This window comes from Haematobia irritans, chromosome 5 (genome assembly GCF_050003625.1).
Source record: "Haematobia irritans isolate KBUSLIRL chromosome 5, ASM5000362v1, whole genome shotgun sequence".
Lineage (NCBI taxonomy): Eukaryota > Metazoa > Arthropoda > Insecta > Diptera > Muscidae > Haematobia > Haematobia irritans.
The window spans coordinates 99610983-99629554 of record NC_134401.1 but is presented as its reverse complement, the minus strand read 5'-3'; the positions used below and the strand labels follow the sequence as shown (position 1 = coordinate 99629554).

Here is an 18572-nt window from a genome sequence, read left to right as displayed (position 1 = left end):
AAAAATGTGCCTACCATTAATATTGATTTTAGACCCCATAAAATATATACCGATCGACTCAGAATCACCTCCTGAGTCGATCTAGCGCTTGGTGTCCGTCCGTCCGTCTGTCCATGTATTTGTTTTTCACAGAATTCCGGTCGTAATTTTTAACCGATTTTGTTGAAATTTGGTACAGGGTGTTTTTTTCGCACAAGGACGAACGCTATTGAATTTGGAAGAAATCTGATCAAATTTAGATATAGCTTCCATATATATGTATCGCCCGATTTCGACAAATGGGGCCACGTTGCACTTTTTACTAACCGATCGTCGTCAAATTTAGCACAAAATAATCTTCTGCATCACCCTTTAAGTTTACAAAATTTCATCGTAATCGGTTCAGATTTAGATATAGCTATCATATATATGTATCGCCCGATTTTGCCAAATTAGGTCATAAAACCCTTATTTATCAACCGATCTTATTCAAAGTTGGCGAAATATAACCTGCTATAGCACTAACTATTTGCGCAAAAACTCATTGAAATCGGTTCAGATTTAGCTATGGCTCCCTTATATATGTACCGTACGATTTTCTAAATTTGGGCATTAAAACCCTTATTTATCAACCGATCTTACTCAAAGTTGGCTAAATGTAATCTTCTATAGCACTAACTATATGTGCAAAAAATCATCGAAATCGGTTCAGATTTAGCTATAGCTCCCATATATATCTATAGGCCGATTTTCCCAAATTTGGCCATAAATCCCTTATTTATTATCCGATCTTACTCAAAGTTGGCTAGATCCAGTCCCCTATAGTACTAACGGTATGTGCAAAATTTCATCGAAATTGGTTCAGATGTAGATATAGCTCCCATATATGCATCGCCCGATTTTGAAAAATTCGCCCCTAATAACCTTATTTTTGACCGTAGATACCTCATTTTTTAACTGAGCTTACTCAAATTTTGTACAAGGTAAACTTTTCTGGTATTAATCAAACACGCAAAATATTATGCAAATTGGTTCAGATTTAGATATGGCTTCCATATGTATGCATCGCTCGATTTTCCCAAATTTGGCCATAATGCTCTTATTTATTAACCAATGTTACTCAAATTTAAAATTTTGATGTACTAGCCGATCGTATTTATACGTAGTTGTAGCTCTTACATAAGAATATTACTTGATTTTTACAAATTTGGATTTATTACCCACACTAATTGAACGATTTTCTCTTTTTATACCCTCCATCATAGGATGGGGGTATATTAACTTTGTCATTCCGTTTGTAACACATCGAAATATTGCTCGAAGACCCCATAAACTATATATATTCTGGGTCGTGGTGAAATTCTGAGTCGATCTAAGCATGTCCGTCCGTCCGTCTGTTGAAATCACGCTAACTTCCGAACGAAACAAGCTATCGACTTGAAACTTGGCACAAGTAGTTGTTATTGATGTAGGTCGGATGGTATTGAAAATGGGCCATATCGGTCCACTTTTACGTATAGCCCCCATATAAAGGGACCCTCAGATTTGGCTTGTGGAGCCTCTAAGAGAAGCATATTTCATCCGAGCCGGCTGAAATTGGGTATATGGTGTTGGTATATGGTCTCTAACAACCATGCAAAAATTGGTCCACATCGGTCCATAATTATATATAGCCCCCATATAAACCGATCCCCAGATTTGGCTTGCGGAGCCTAAAAGAGAAGCAAATTTCATCCGATCCGGCTGAAATTTGGTACATGGTGTTGGTATATGGTTTCTAACAACCATGCAAAAATTGGTTTACATCGGTCCATAATTATATATAGCCCCCATATAAACCGATCCCCAGATTTGGCTTGCGGAGCCACAAAGAGAAGAAAATTTCATCCGCTCCGGCTGAAATTTGGTACATGATGTTGGTATATGGTCTCTAACAACCATGCAAAAATTGGTCCACATCGGTCCATAATTATATATAGACCCCATATAAACCGATCTCCAGATTTGGCTTGCGAAGCCTCTAAGAGAAGCATATTTAATCCGATCCGGCTGAAATTTGGTACATGGTGTTGGTATATGGTCTCTAACAATCATGCACAAATTGGTCCACATCGGTCCATAATTATATATAGCCCCCATATAAACCGATCCCCAGATTTGGCTTGTGAAGTCTCCAAGAGAAGCAAATTTCAACAAATCCGGTTGTAATTTGGAACATGGTGTTAGTATATGATCTTTAACAACCGTGCCAGAATTGGTCCATATCGGTTCATAATTATATTTAGCCCCCATATAAAACATTCTCCAGATTTGACCTCCGGAGCCTCTTGGAGGAGCAAAATTCATCCGATTCGGTTCAAATTAGGCACGTGGTGTTAGTATATGGTCGCTAACAACCATACCAAAATTGGTCCAATCACACAAAAATTGGTCCATATCGGTTCATAATCATGGTTGCCACTAGAGCCAAAAATAATCTACCAAAATTTTATTTCTATAGAAAATTTTGTCAAAATTTTATTTCTAGAGAAAATTTTGTTAAAATTTTATTCGGTTCATAATAAAATTTTCATCATTGTCAAAATTTTATTTCTATAGAAAATTTTGTCAAAATTTTATTTCTATAGAAAATTTTGTTCAAATTTTATTCGGTTCATAATCATGGTTGCCACTCGAGCCAAAAATAATCTACCAAGATTTTATTTCTATAGAAAATTTTGTCAAAAGTTTATTTCTATAGAAAATTTTGTTAAAATTTTTATTTCTATAGAAAATTTTGTGAAAATTTTATTTCTAGAGAAAATTTTGTCAAAATTTTTATTTCTATAAAAAATTTTGTGAAAATTTTATTTCTATAGAAAATTGTGTTAAAATTTTATTTCTGTAGAAAATTTTGTCAAAATTTTATGTCTACTTTGTCAAACTGAATTATATACGTATTGGATCGATCTTTTTTGATTTAATATATACCACGTATGGACTTACATACAATTTAGAAGAACTGTGTTAGGAGGTTTTAAGATACCTTGCCATCGGCAAGCGTTACCGCAATTAAGTAATTCGATTGTGGATGGCAGTGTTTAGATCAAGTTTCTACGCAATCCATGATGGAGGGTACATAAGCTTCGGCCTGGCCGAACTTACGGCCGTATATACTTGTTTTTTTTTTAATAATGGGCCCAATATTAGTGGCATACTAACTCCGTAGGTGCAATATCAACTACAGCCAGTGTTGCTAGAAGTAGGGGAAATTCCCTATATGTAGGGTTTTTCTAATATCTAGCGTCTTGTAGGGACGTAGGTCCATAATGTAGGGACATTTTCACTCAACACAATTTGTAATAATTTTAACATTTTGGTGGCTTTAGAGAAGTTAGAAGCCGGCAAGGCTTGATCTTTAACCCTTTCACTACCGAAATAAACCTAATGATAAAAACTTTAATTTTTCATCTGGTTTTACTAGTACTAACAGCATGTAAAAGAAAAGTTGTCATTTTGAGAACTTACCTCAATTACTTCAAGAGCTATATGAGCTTGTTCTATAAACTTGATTCTTGAATTGTGACCAAATGGCCTTACGAAAATAGGCGCTTTTTGGCCTATAATATTTTTGATAGTGTGAGAAAAAATACAAAAAAGAACCCGAAAAAGTATCAGCTATAATTTTTATATGAATGACCATTTACTAGAAACATACAGTAGAAAAATTGTCTCAAATTTTCATATTTTTCGTGTATTGTTAAAGAAGTTTATAAAAATGTATTTTAGTGCTCACCAATAAAGAAAATATTTATAACTTATTTAGATTAAAGCCTCCACTTTAAAATAACTTCGAGAAATAAATCGAAACTAACTGGAAAAATAGAATTTGGTGTCTTTTTCGAATGTCCTTCTAGGTGGACATCGGTAGTGAAAGGGTTAACAATGTGTGGTAACAACAGTTACCACTCGAGCCAAAAAAAAAATCTAACAAAATTTGAAGATTACCACAAAGTAACACAAATCTACCAAACGAACTTTTTCCAAAATTTTCTTTTTATAGAGATTTAACAAAAAAGAGTATTATTTTGGGTAAAATTCTACCAACTGTGGCAACCGTGGTGGTATATTCTAAGTTATATACGTTGCATACTCATGTTTTAAGATAATAAAGTACTTAGAACCATTTTTGTTTTGTAAACTTTTTTAAATTTAACGAAAAATATTGTAGGGAAAATTGTATGGGAAAGTAGGGAACTTTTTTTGTCCTTGTAGGGTAAACCGAACATTTTCCCTGGCAACATTGACTATGAGCTATAGTCAGATTGAGACAAATTTTCTTAAATATGCAACTGCGGTTTATCTCCCAGACCTATATCAATGTTACCCCACAAATATTTATGATTACTAATTCAGTAAGGGTGGTTTAGGGTATGATATAGTCGGCCCCGCCCGACTTTCAGCTTTACTTACTTGTTTTCAAATGTCTTTTCTCTTGGTTCCGAATGAATTTTGTCTCCGAATACTCATTTTAATATTTTTACTTAAGCATATACACATAGTATTTTTCCAATCTTTAATGAAATTTTCTTTGTGTATATATATTTTTAAGGCTCCAATTGGTTACTTTCATTATTTTAGTTCCAGCATACACTTTATGTCTCTCTTTCTAAACACATATATGTTTATAGTCTATTTCTAAATTAATATATGTTTGCATGCAAGCATATTATATTTACAAACATTTTATGTCCCAAACATAATAAGTTCTAATATATTAACATATATGTCCCAAACATGTTATGGTTGTTTATGAACATTATATGCTTGCACATAAAAATATTGTGTTTAAAAATTTGAGTTCCAAACATATAATTTTTACGCCCAAACATATGAAAAACAATCTTTTTCGTCCGTGTGGCACATGGAATATATACGCAAGATGACAGATATGTAGATATCACGGTTTAAAAGTTCGTTAGCTAACGTAGCACTAACGGAGCTTCATGAAAATGGGGGTAAGTAAGTAAGACCTACATGGCTTTAGTGCCCTAGAGGGTTCTCTTTTTGTTTTTAAGTGTAAAGTGATTTAACATCGACTCCATAGGGACTATCTCAAAATATAGAAGACCACGTTTCGAAGTTTTAAGTTATCTCGCCATCGCACGGATGAAAAAGGCTGTTTTTCATATATTTGGCTATAAACATTATATGTTTGGAACACAAATTTTTAAACACAATATTTTTGAGTGCAAGCATATAATGTTCATAAACTAGCATAACATGTTTGGGACATATATGTTAATATGTTAGAACATATTATGTTTGGGACATAAAATGTTTGTAAATATAATATGCTTGGATGCAAACATATATTAATTTAGAAATACCCTATAAACATATATGTGTTTAGTAGCTTGGGCGCTATTTAACAGGGAGCGATATTGAATTAAGTTGGTGGTTGTTGCTTGTTATTACAAAATTAACATTTTATTTTTCCTTGGGCAATTGATCAGCTACTTCTTTGATCCTTACAAACTGTGTGGTCCGCTGTTCGAATCCCCGTCCGGCAAAAGGTAAAATTAAAATAAAAAAAAAATCATGCAATTGAATAATTTCTTCTACAATGTTTGTATTACAGAAAAAGCTGCTAAGAACTAAAATATCTCGTGGAAGTGAGAAAGATGTGGGGGAATATACAATTGGACAGAAACAAAATTTTGAGCATTCAGGTCGAAAACCTATGTTGTTAGAGCCTATATTACCTGTTTATTTTTATAATTCGTTATGATTGTAAATATATAAATAAATAAATAAAATTTTGAGCACAATATTGTTTGGGAGAATTTTTTTTAAGCATATAATATTTTTGGGTGCAAAATGCTTCCAAAAATATATTATATGTTCACATAATAACATATTGTTTTTTGGAAGACAACATTATTGAATTTGGATGCAAAAATACAAAATGTTTGGAACTTAGACTACCCAAACATATATTGTTTAGACTAATATGCTTTCAAACATATTATATATTGGAAGAGATCAAACATATAAATGTTTGGGCAATACCCAAAAATGTATATGCTTGAAGCAAAATATGTTTGGGAGTATATGTTACAGAAGCGATTTTTTGTGAGCGTGCGGCACCCAGCAAAAAAAGCGTCGCCAAAAAAGTCATGAAAATGTTCTTTTTGAATCCGGAAGTGGTGCAAAATTGACGCAGAAGCGATGAATTTAATATGGTCTTGTCATAGGACGGAAGTCCTCCATTTCAAAAGCCGTTGCACTGAATTTGCATCACTTCTTTATGTGTGATCCGAATTCAATGTTTTGGATGTAAATTAAAATATTCTGTGATATTTTCTCAAATAAATATTTTTTTATAATTTTTTGTAATTTTTAATGGATTCTAACGCTTGTCGGAAACGTTTGACCTCAATTATTTTCAAAAATTCACATATTTTTCAGATTGGATTTAGCATTTTTTTCGACAAATTTTGAATGACTTGTACCATTTCATGTATTCTTACTCTGTTTTTAACCTATTTGAAACAAAAAAAAAGTTAAAACAAGTATATACGGCCGTAAGTTCGGCCAGGCCGAAGCTTATGTACCCTCCATCATGGATTGCGTAGAAACTTAATCTAAATACTGCCATCCACAATCGAATTACTTAAGGTGCGGTAACGCTTGGCGATGGCAAGGTATCTTAAAACCTCCTAACACCATCTTCTAAATTGTATGTAAGTCCATACGTGGTATATATTAAATCAAAAAAATCGATCCAATACGTATATAATTCAGTTTGACAAAGTAGACATAAAATTTTGACAAAATTTTCTACAGAAATAAAATTTTCTATAGAAATAAAATTTTCACAAAATTTTCTATATAAATAAAAATTCTGACAAAATTTTCTACAGAAAGAAAATTTTTACAGAAATTTCTACAGAAATAAAATTTTAACAAAATTTTCTATAGAAATAAACTTTTGACAAAATTTTCTATAGAAATAAAATCTTGGTAGATTATTTTTGGCTCGAGTGGCAACCATGATTATGAACCGAATAAAATTTGAACAAAATTTTCTAAAGAAATAAAATTTTGACAAAATTTTCTATAGAAATAAAATTTTGACATGATGAAAATTTTATTATGAACCGAATAAAATTTTAACAAAATTTTCTCTAGAAATAAAATTTGACAAAATTTTCTATAGAAATAAAATTTTGGTAGATTATTTTTGGCTCTAGTGGCAACCATGATTATGAACCGATATGGACCAATTTTTGTGTGATTGGACCAATTTTGGTATGGTTGTTAGCGACCATATACTAACACCACGTGCCTAATTTGAACCGGATCGGATGAATTTTGCTCCTCCAAGAGGCTCCGAGGTCAAATCTGGAGAATGTTTTATATGGGGGCTATATATAATTATGGACCGATATGGACCAATTCTGGCACGGTTGTTAAAGATCATATACTAACACCATGTTCCAAATTACAACCGGATTGGATGAAATTTGCTTCTCTTGGAGACTTCGCAAGCCAAATCTGGGGATCGGTTTATATGGGGGATATATATAATTATGAACCGATGTGGACCAATTTTTGCATGGTTGTTAGAGACCATATACCAATATCATGTACCAAATTTCAGGCGGATCGGATGAAATTTGCTTCTCTTTGAGGCTCCGCAACCCAAATCTGGAGATCGGTTTATATGGGGTCTATATATAATTATGGACCGATATGGACCAATTTTTGCATGGTTGTTAGAGACCATATACCAACACCATGTACCAAATTTCAGCCGGATCGGATGAAATTTGCTTCTCTTTGAGGCTCCGCAAACCAAATCTGGGGATCGGTTTATATGGGGGCTATATATAATTATGGACCGATGTGGACAAATTTTGGCATGATTGTTAGAGACCATATATCAACACCATGTACCAAATTTCAGCCGGATCGGATGAATTATGCTTCTCTTAGAGGCTCCACAAGCCAAATCTGCGGATCGGTTTATATGGGGGCTATATATAATTAAGGACCGATATTGACCAATTTTTGCATGGTTGCTAGAGACCACATACCAACGTCATGTACCAAATTTCAGCCGGATCGGATGAAATTTGCTTCTCTTTGAGGCTCCGCAAGCCAAATCTGGGGATCGGTTTATATGGGGGCTATATATAATTATGGACCGATGTGAACCAATTTTTGCATGGTTGTTAGAGACCATATACCAACACCATATACCAAATTTCAGCCGGATCGGATGAAATATGCTTCTGTTAGAGGCTCCACAAGCCAAATCTGAGGGTCCCTTTATATGGGGGCTATACGTAAAAGTGGACCGATATGGCCCATTTTCAATACCATCCGACCTACATCGATAACAACTACTTGTGCCAAGTTTCAAGTCGATAGCTTGTTTCGTTCGGAAGTTAGCGTGATTTCAACAGACGGACGGACGGACATGCTTAGATCGACTCAGAATTTCACCACGACCCAGAATATATATACTTTATGGGGTCTTAGAGCAATATTTCGATGTGTTACAAACGGAATGACAAAGTTAATATACCCCCATCCTATGATGGAGGGTATAATTACACATTAACCCCCATTTTCATGAAGCTCCGTTAGTGCTACATTAGCTAACGAACTTTTAAACCGTACTATAGACATATCTGTCATCAGTTAGGCACCTAACTGCTAAAAATTTTTCAGTTAAAGTTAACCGGAGAGATGATATTTCCATTTTGCTTTCTGTTAACTGGCAGTTAAAGTCTAACGGAGATACATGAAAATGGCCGTAAAAGTATGAAAAAATCAAGTTATAAAAAATTTAATCAAAAGAACTTCCTGGGTAGTTAAAATAAAGGACATCATTGGGAGTGCATCTTCTGGAAGTGCTTTTAAAGTTGTGCCTTTGGAAGAACTTCCAAATTTTTTTGCTGGGCAATTGTTAGCAAAAACCAAGTAATTCGCATTTGACTGACGCAATCCATGGTGATGGGTACATATGGTTCGTCCCCATATATACTTGATTTATTATGGTATAATTTCTTCTTTTTAGATTTTTACCATAGGTTTATTAATATTAATCAATGACACTGTATTGACTAAATTTTCTGATGAACCATTTTGGCGTCACATTACTGAACCATGTCGAACATTCAGCAGGGATAACTGGTGGTAATACATTTTGATGACAAATAATTTTAATCCAAAAACTTCAATAAGACCTAAATTTTTAGCTATTATGATGTATAAAATTGTTTTCTTCTAATTCATTTTGTATTTCAATTATTCACTTTTTATACAATGGTTTTAATATTAATTTCAAAGTAAGTATCATGAATTGTCCTCTCTACATCTGATACGAAATAAACCACCCAAAGTATACCAATCTTGGCGGTAATGCAATTCCAATGAAAACTCTAATTGCTTGGATGTACAAAGGATGAGTATTGTTTATTTGCTATAAAATAATTATATAAAGTACAATGAAAATTTAAAAATTATTACAATGCTTACATTTTTTTTTTGTGAACAGCAGAATGGGACAAAATCAAGGCCTGAAGGGCTTTTATATGACAAAAGGAACACTAAAAATTTACGAATACAAATAAAAGTATATATTGTATAATATGAACATCAATAAAATTATTGTTCAGTGGATGCGGTTCAAACCCCGTCGTACCCACTCCCATTGTCCATTTTAGTGTTGCCATCTTTAGGGGTGCCATCATCGACATTTATTATTTATTTTATACTTGCAACATTGGTTTTCACTAGTGAAACACGAACTTAATACCATCCTTAAAATAATACAAATATTATCATAGCAAATCTTTTAAGAACCAACATTATTAGTATCGCAATCGATTACTGTTTTTGATTTTCCTGAAATAAAAGAATATAGAAATATTTAATACATTATTTAATGCATAATCAATGAAATTAACTCACTTTTTAAATCGAATATATCGACTATTTGGGCGAACGGGTATTCCACCATTAAAGCTATGAAAAATGATGCTATCACGGCCAGAATATATGTGTTTCCAAGAAGTTTAAACTAAACAGAAAAAAATATTGCAAACACGTTTCCGATTAAAATTTTTATTGGACTTTTACAAACATTCAACTAACAATATAATCGATTCAACAATTTTTTTAATTAAAACAAAAGTCAATCACAAAATTAATTCTATCAATTAAATTTTTTAATTGGACCAATTAAGTTTTTAATTTAACTATGGTGAGTGATACTATGCTTTGCATCATTTGTGATTGAATAAATTTCAATTAAAAATTAATTGGATAAATTAACTTTTTTTGAGTCATTTTGTTTTTAATTCGATCTTTGTTTGTTTAAATAATGTATTTATTATAAATTAATTTTGTGATTGAAGACAAAAACAATTTTTTTTCTGTGTTTGGAAAACAATAATAAATGGAAAACATATAGAAATATGGAAAAAAATGGAAACATGGAAGACAATAATATATTTGTACATTATTTTCGGCCTAGACTCATTGGCATCGGAGAAGTTCCCACTATAGAGGGTTATACCAACTGGAGAACTAAACACGAACTATTCGTAAGATGACCATTGCTTGTTTCATACAGTTGGAAGATGTTTAAATAAGATAATTAATATTGGTCAATATATTTTTGTATAAAGCTGGTATGAATAGTTTATTTATTTTTAATAATTCATTTTAAAGAGAATAAACTTTTTCAATTTTTGCTTTGGATCATTCCCCATCAAGTTGTGATAAAATTTGCTTAAACAAGTTAGATTTTATTTAACATTTTTTTGAAAATCTATCCAAATAGATTAATCCAATTTTGGTTTTGTCCATAATCGACTTTTAAGAAAACTTCGAGAAGTAGAAAAGAGAATTTGATGTGGTCCTTTTTATGTTGACAACATTTTTGAAACATACTTGGATTAAAAATAAAATCATTGGCTTACGAAAAAGCTCTTAAAAACTATTAAAAACAAACTAAAATAAAAAAAAATTAGCAATTAATGCAAATTAAATGTAGCATAACAATTTTTCACGATTAGATTTCTTTACCAATAAATTTTAAATGAAATAACCTTTTTGAGTCGTTGCTTTGAATCATTCCCCTTCATTGGTTCTTTGAAAAATGTTGTAATTTCATCGTGTGTTTCAAGATCATATGTTATACCCGCCACCATAGGATGGGGAGTATATTAACTTTGTCATTCCGTTTGTAACACATCGAAATATTGCTCTAAGACCCCATAAAGTATATATATTCTGGGTCGTGATGAAATTCTGAGTCGATCTAGCCATGTCCGTCCGTCTGTTGAAATCACGCTAACTTCCGAACGAAACAAGCTATCGACTTGATACTTGGCACAAGCAGTTGTTATTGAATTAGGTCGGCTGGACAAATGGGCCATATTGGTCCACTTTTACGTATAGCCCCCATATAAACCTACGCTCAGATTTGGTTTGCGGAGCCTCTAAGAGAATATTTTATCCAATCTGACTGAAATTTGGTAAATGGTGTTAGTATATGGTCTCTAACAGCTATGCAAAAATTGGTCCATATCGGTCCATAATTACATATAGCCTCCATATAAACCGATCCCCAGATTTGGCTTGCCTATTCTCTAAGAGAAGCAAATTTCATCCGATTCCGTTTAAATTTGGTACGTGGTGTTAGTATATGGTCTATAACAACCACGCCAGAATTGGTTCATATCGGTCCGTAATTATATATAGCCCCCATATAAACCGATCTCCAGATTTGACCACCGGAGCATCTTGGAGAAGCAAAATTCATCCGATCCCGTTGAAATTTAGTACGTGGTGTTAGTATATGGTCTATAATAACCACGCCAGAATTGGTCCATATCGGTCCATAATTATATATAGCCCCCATATAAACCGATCCCCAGATTTGACTTGCGGAGCCTCTAAGAGAAGCAAATTTCATCCGATCCGGCTGAAATTTGGTACATGGTGTTGGTATATGGTGTCTAACAATCATGCAAAAATTGGTCCATATCGGTCCATAATTATATGTAGCCCCCATATAAACCGATCTCCAGATTTGACCTCCGGAGACTCTTGAAGGAGCAAAACACATCTGATCCGGGGAAACTTAGTACGTGGTGTTAGTATATTGTTTTTAACAACCATGCAATTTGACCTCCGGAGCCTCTTGAAGTAGCAAAATTCATCCGATCCGGATAAAATTTGGTACATTGCGCTAATATATGACCGATAACAACCATGCCAAAATTGGTCCGTATCGTCATATATAGCCCCAAGATAAACCGATCACCAATCACAGAAAAATTGGCCCTTTTCGGTTCATAATCACGATTGCCACTTGAGCCAAAACTAACATAATCTACCAAAATTTTATTGTCATAGAAAATTTTGTAAAAATTTTATATTTCTATAGAAATGTTTGTTAAAATTTTATTTCTATAGAAAATTATGTCAAAATTTTATTTCTATAGAAAATTATGTCAACATTCTATTTCTGTAGAACATTTTGTCAAAACGTAGTTTCTATAGAAAATTTTGTTAAATATTTATTTGTATAGAAAATTTTGTCAAAATTTTATTTCTATAGAATATTTTTTCAGAATTGAATTTCTGTAGAAAATATTGTCAAAATTTTATTTCTATAGAAAATGAATAAAGCACATCTTAGTTGGAGAGGAATATTTTGCAAAATCTTCCAAGACATCAAGAATTCTACCAATCTACCAAACTGTAAAAAATCTGCCATTTTTGGTAGAATCGTGTTCACCCCATATTTCAACCTCATATTTCAATTCTGGTTTTATAATTACCGCACAAAAGTTCATGTCTGTTCGTAATTATTTCTTCACTATATATACCGATCAAGAACATTTATCGGCCTTTGTTTTGCCTAATATATATCCCGCATGGACTAATGTACAATTTAGAAGATGATGTTAAGAAGTTTTAAGATGCATTGCCATGGGCCGCAACCCAAATAATTCAATGTTAGCGGTCATTGAATTATTTCTGTGGGTGACCGTCTTTAGTAGAAGTTTCTACGCAATACATTGCGTTATAAACCCAAACAATTAATTTTAATAAATAAATAATTTCTTAATTCACATTACAAATGGAGCCATGCTATAAACGTCAGTTTTTCAACTCGAAAAAACAAAGTACCCCAAATGGAAAAAATTTCACTAGTTTTTCACATTTTTTGGTTTTGTATGGGATTTTGCAGCGGAAATCGAACATAGTACCGGCCTTTATCGGGAACTATTTACTTTCCCTCAAGAAGTTAAATCGGGAGACCGAAGAAAATGAGGATTAATCAAACCCTTACCGATATAAACCATAACCTCTGAATTGCATTTTCAGGACAATTGCATAGAAATTGTGATGTCTATGTTAGATGCCCAATCCCTTTATGCTATAGCGAAATATGAACCGATGTCATTCTATGGTAATGGGTAAAAAAATTCGATTAACCGAAAATTTGGAAAAAGTTGATAAGTTCGGCTTTAACCGGTTAAAGTAAGTACAATGTTCAATTTTCTAGCTGAAACCCAGCTTATTTTCACGGTTACTTTTTTGTAATAAATTAATTTAGAAATATTAAATGGTTCGCAATCAATGCATTGAATCTTTTCCATCCATTATTTGAGAAGACTTGATAAAAATGTAATCGTCTTCATATATATATTTTTGCACTTTTAATTTAGTGTTTTGGTGAAAAACCCAAGCATAGTACTCACCTTTAACCAGTTTTGGAAAAAAACAAAAATCGGTATACAAATTAGATTTTGGGATAAACCGAAAACCTTTGTTTCAAAAACCCGGTTATTTGCACATCCTGCACAATATGGTGTAATTCATAAAATAATAACAGAAGGTAAGTACTATGTTCGCTTTTCACGTTGAAATTTTCGTGGTTAAAACAGTTCAATACAAAGCAGATAAATTAACTCAATTGATACGCAGTTTCTTGTTCCTCTATATTTCGGGAAGACTTTACAGGAATAAGTTTGTTTTCATTTATAATTTTGATTATTTAAGGAAAAGTAATCGCGAAAATAAAATGTGTTTCAACCCGAAAACCGAACATAGTACCCATCTATAGACCGAGAAAGATATAGACGTCTCAAGTCCATATACAGCGCTGTAGTTTGCTGCACACCGTAGATGGCATGTCTATACATTTTTTGGTGTATGCTAATAATTTAACACTAGCCATAGGCAAAGAAAATGTATAGACGTCTTATGACAATTCACAATTATTTTGTTTATTTTCAGTGCTCAGTCATCTAAGTCAAGTGACTCAATTTCTTTTTGTAAGACGAGAATTACCATATGTACAAATCAGTCAATTTGCATTTAAAGAAGGTGTGGATGTACAGAATTTTATATGCCTTCACAATATTTGGTGTTTTATCAAAAGTTATGTCAGGCAGGGTCCCAGCAAAAACTGGGTAACCCCTAGTGATTCCTCCAGCATTACCTGTAATGAAAACTACTTACTTCTTTCAATATTTCCTTTTATCATTACCAGTAATAACAAGTAAGGAAAGTCTAAAGTCGGGCGGGGCCGACTATATTATACCCTGCACCACTTTGTAGATCTAAATTTTCGATACCATAATATCACTCGATCTGGACAGAATTTGATAGACTTCTACAAAATCTATAGACTCAAAATTTAAGTCGGCTAATGGACTAGGGTGGAACACAATGTTAGTAAAAAAAAATATGGGAAACATTGAAATCTGAAGCAATTTTAAGGAAACTTCGCAAAAGTTTATTTATGATTTATTGCTCGATATATATGTATTAGAAGTTTAGGAAAATTAGAGCCATTTTTACAACTTTTCGACTAAGCAGTGGCGATTTCATAAGGAAAATGTTGGTATTTTGACAATTTTTGTCCAAATCAGAAAAACATATATATGGGAGCTATATCTAAATATGAACCGATTTCAACGAAATTTGGCACGCATAGCTACAATGCTAATTCTACTCCCTGTGCAAAATTTCAATTAAATCGGAGTAAAAGATTGGCCTCTGTGGTCATATGAGTGTAAATCGGGCGAAAGCTATATATGGGAGCTATATCTAAATCTGAACCGATTTCAACCAAATTTGGCACACATAGCTACAATGCTAATTCTACTCCCTGTGCAAAATTTCAACTAAATCGGAGCAAAAAATTGGCCTCTGTGGTCATTTGAGTGTAAATCGGGCGAAAGCTATATATGGGAGCTATATCTAAATCTGAACCGATTTCAACCAAATTTGGCACGCATAGCTATAATGCTAATTCTACTCCCTGTGCAAAATTTCAACTAAATCGGAACAAAAACTTGGCCTCTGTGGGCAAATGAGTGTAAATCGGGCGAAAGCTATATATGGGAGCTATATCTAAATCTGAACCGATTAGGCTGATATTTTGCAAGTTTTTCGAGACTCATAAAATATTCGGATGTATGGAATTTGAGGAAGATCGGTTGATATACACGCCAATTATGACCAGATCGGTGAAAAATATATATGGCAGCTATATCTAAATCTGAACCGATTTTTTCCGAAATCAATAGGGATCGTCTTTGAGCCGAAACAGGACCCTATACCAAATTTTAGGACAATCGGACTAAAACTGCGAGCTGTACTTTGCACACAAAAATACATCAACAGACAGACGGACAGACAGACAGACAGACGGACATCGCTAAATCGACTCAGAATTTAATTCTAAGACGATCGGTATACTAAGACTTTTCCTTCTTGGCGTTACATACAAATGCACAAACTTATTATACCCTGTACCACAGTAGTGGTGAAGGGTATAAATATGGGAAACATTTAAATCTGCGGCAATCTTAAGGAAACTTCGCAATCTTAAGGAAACTTATAATTTATCGCTCGATATATATGTATTAGAAGTGTAAGAAAATTAGAGTAATTTTTTCAACTATTCGACTCAGCAGTGGCGATTTTACAAGGAAAATGTCGGTATTTTGACCATTTTTGTCGAAATCAGAAAAACATATATATGGGAGCTATAACTAAATCTGAACCGATTTCAACCAAATTTGGCACGCATAGCAACAATGCTAATTCTACTCCCTGTGCAAAATTTCAACTAAATCGGAGCAAAAAATTAGCCTCTGTGGTCATATGAGTGTAAATCGGGCGAAAGCTATATATGGGAGCTATATCTAAATCTGAACCGATTACCACCAAATTTGACACGCATAGCTATAATGCTAATTCTACTCCCTGTGCAAAATTTCAACTAAATCGGAGCAAAAAATTGGCCTCTGTGGACAAAGGAGTGTAAATCGGGCTAAAGCTATATATGGGAGCTATATCTAAATCTGAACCGATTTGGATGATATTTTGCAAGTTTTTCGAGACTCATAAAATATTGAGATGTACGGAATTTGAGGAAGATCGGTTGATATACACGCCAATTATGACCAGATCGGTGAAAAATATATATGGTAGCTATATCTAAATCTGAACCGATTTTTTCCAAAATCAATAGGGATCGTCTTTGAGCCGAAACAGGACCCCATACCAAATTTTAGGACAATCGGACTAAAACTGCGAGCTGTACTTTGCAAATCGTACTACTTTCAGCATTACAAAAGTTTTAATGTGTTAACATTCACAATAACTACCAGTTACCGTTCGCCGATTACGAACACACATCATATCTTGGAGTTCGAGTTCGAATACTGCCGAGACGCCCATTTTTAAAATCCATGCTGTGGACTTTTCGATTAACCTGTTATTGAATAGATTAAGAATGTTATACGTTAATACTTACCAGAAATAAAAATGATACATTCATCGGCTCGGTATAACTTCCATAGATCATAAACATAATGAGCAAATGCCACAGATATATTTGGTAAGAAATCCGTGCAATGGGCCAAGCTAAGAATCCTTGAAGTAAAAACATGTAGTATTTTTTTGTAGTTACACTGAAAAAAAAGCATACTCGGTTCCAAAGATTTTGTCTTTACTTTAAAAAATTTGGTATTGATTCCGAGCCAAAGAAGCGGAGAATACAAGTAAGGATACTTTTAAGACACAATTCTCTTTTAAATTTAGGTTTTGTGTACTTGCTTCTAGGAAGCAAATTTTAATTTTTCGCTTTCTCAGCCTTTTTTCTTCATATGCTATCAAAGTCCTTTAAAAACGAGTTAACGGCAACTTTATTTTCCAAATTTAGACTCGACTTCCAGTAGAAATTATGCTATGTTTGAAGTAAAAAACTTCTTTAAAATAAAGTTTTGAAAAACATGTCCTATATTTGAACGATTTTTTGCTTTGTAGTCAAGATGCAAAAAGACAACAAATTTAAAGACAATTTCATTAAATTTAAAGAATTTTTCTGAATTATTAAAGTCAAGTTGACCTTAGCCTATAAATTTTTTCTTTCATGTTAAGATACCCATTTTTAAGTCAAATCACTTAATTATAAGGACAATAGGACTTCATTGAAAAGTTTATCGACTTTTGGACAAGGAAAATAACTTTATTTTAGAGAAATGCGTCTTCTATGCTAAGCAAAATATGTATTCGTATTTTAAAGACATGAAATCTTTGACCTCACGACAATATTTTTTTCAGTGTAGCTTTTGTAGAAAAACGAAAACCAAAACAAATACCTCCTATGCGAGACATATTTCTCAAAATCACAATGATGGCCACAATTGTCACTGTTAGATGTTTGTGTAACAGAGGATATAGGGCCGTCCAAATAGTATGCTCTTTGAACAAAAGTTTTGATCCTAAGCTCCATATGACAGATATGGCTAAGAGGCCATACAGTGGCGCTGATTCTAATATGTTCGCGACAAATCGCTTATATTTATCGTGTCTTAGATACTTGAAATACAATTCACCACATATGATGCCAACAAAAAAGCCAGTCAGATTACTATAAGTACTAAGATATAATACCTTTCCGGTTTCAATATTTTTCCAGTACATGTGTCGAAAACTCCTATAAAGCAATTTGTAATACATGAACTTGTTATTTCAAATATTCATAAGTTCCCAGCAAAAAAAGAGCTCCTAAAAATGTAGTTTTGGATCCCCAATGTTTGATCCGGAAGTAGCATAAACTTGGATCATCTTCAATAACTTTTACTTGAGCTTGTCATAGGATGGAAGTACTCCGTTCTTGGATCATTTGCATTGCTTTAGAAGTTTGCCTTGGAAGTTCATTTTTTTACTTTTATCAATATTTTTATTACACTTTTATTTTCTTATTATCTAATTTCTACGATTTGAAAAACTTTTTACGTTGAACTTTGGTCTGTTGGCACCTTAAGAGAACGCCTTAGCACAGTCGGCCACAAACGCCATTGAATACGATGCATCGAAAAGTCAATTCAAATGTTTTTGATATGGTCGTATTATGAAACCAAGGCATTACATTATAACTACTTCTTGAGATGTTTTTTTATTAGTATGAATGAAGTAATAAAGAACACAAAAAATCTCACCAGCGACAAATATTTTTTTCCAAATATTTATTTAAAATATTGTGATGCGGACGGATG

General features: G+C 33.1%; 1 protein-coding gene across 1 annotated transcript in view; it reads right to left on the bottom strand.

Annotated features, from left to right (window-relative positions):
• Positions 1 to 9421: 9421 nt before the first annotated feature.
• LOC142238789 (uncharacterized) overlaps positions 9422 to 18572 on the bottom strand; it is a 35267-nt gene continuing 26116 nt past the window's right edge. The window contains exons 8-11 of the mRNA XM_075310512.1: positions 17673 to 18010; positions 16826 to 16944; positions 9946 to 10054; positions 9422 to 9879 (exon numbers count right to left, since the gene is read on the bottom strand). Coding sequence (XP_075166627.1) covers positions 9830 to 9879; positions 9946 to 10054; positions 16826 to 16944; positions 17673 to 18010 — 616 coding nt within the window. The 3' untranslated portion in view covers positions 9422 to 9829. The remainder of the gene's footprint in view (positions 9880 to 9945; positions 10055 to 16825; positions 16945 to 17672; positions 18011 to 18572) is intronic.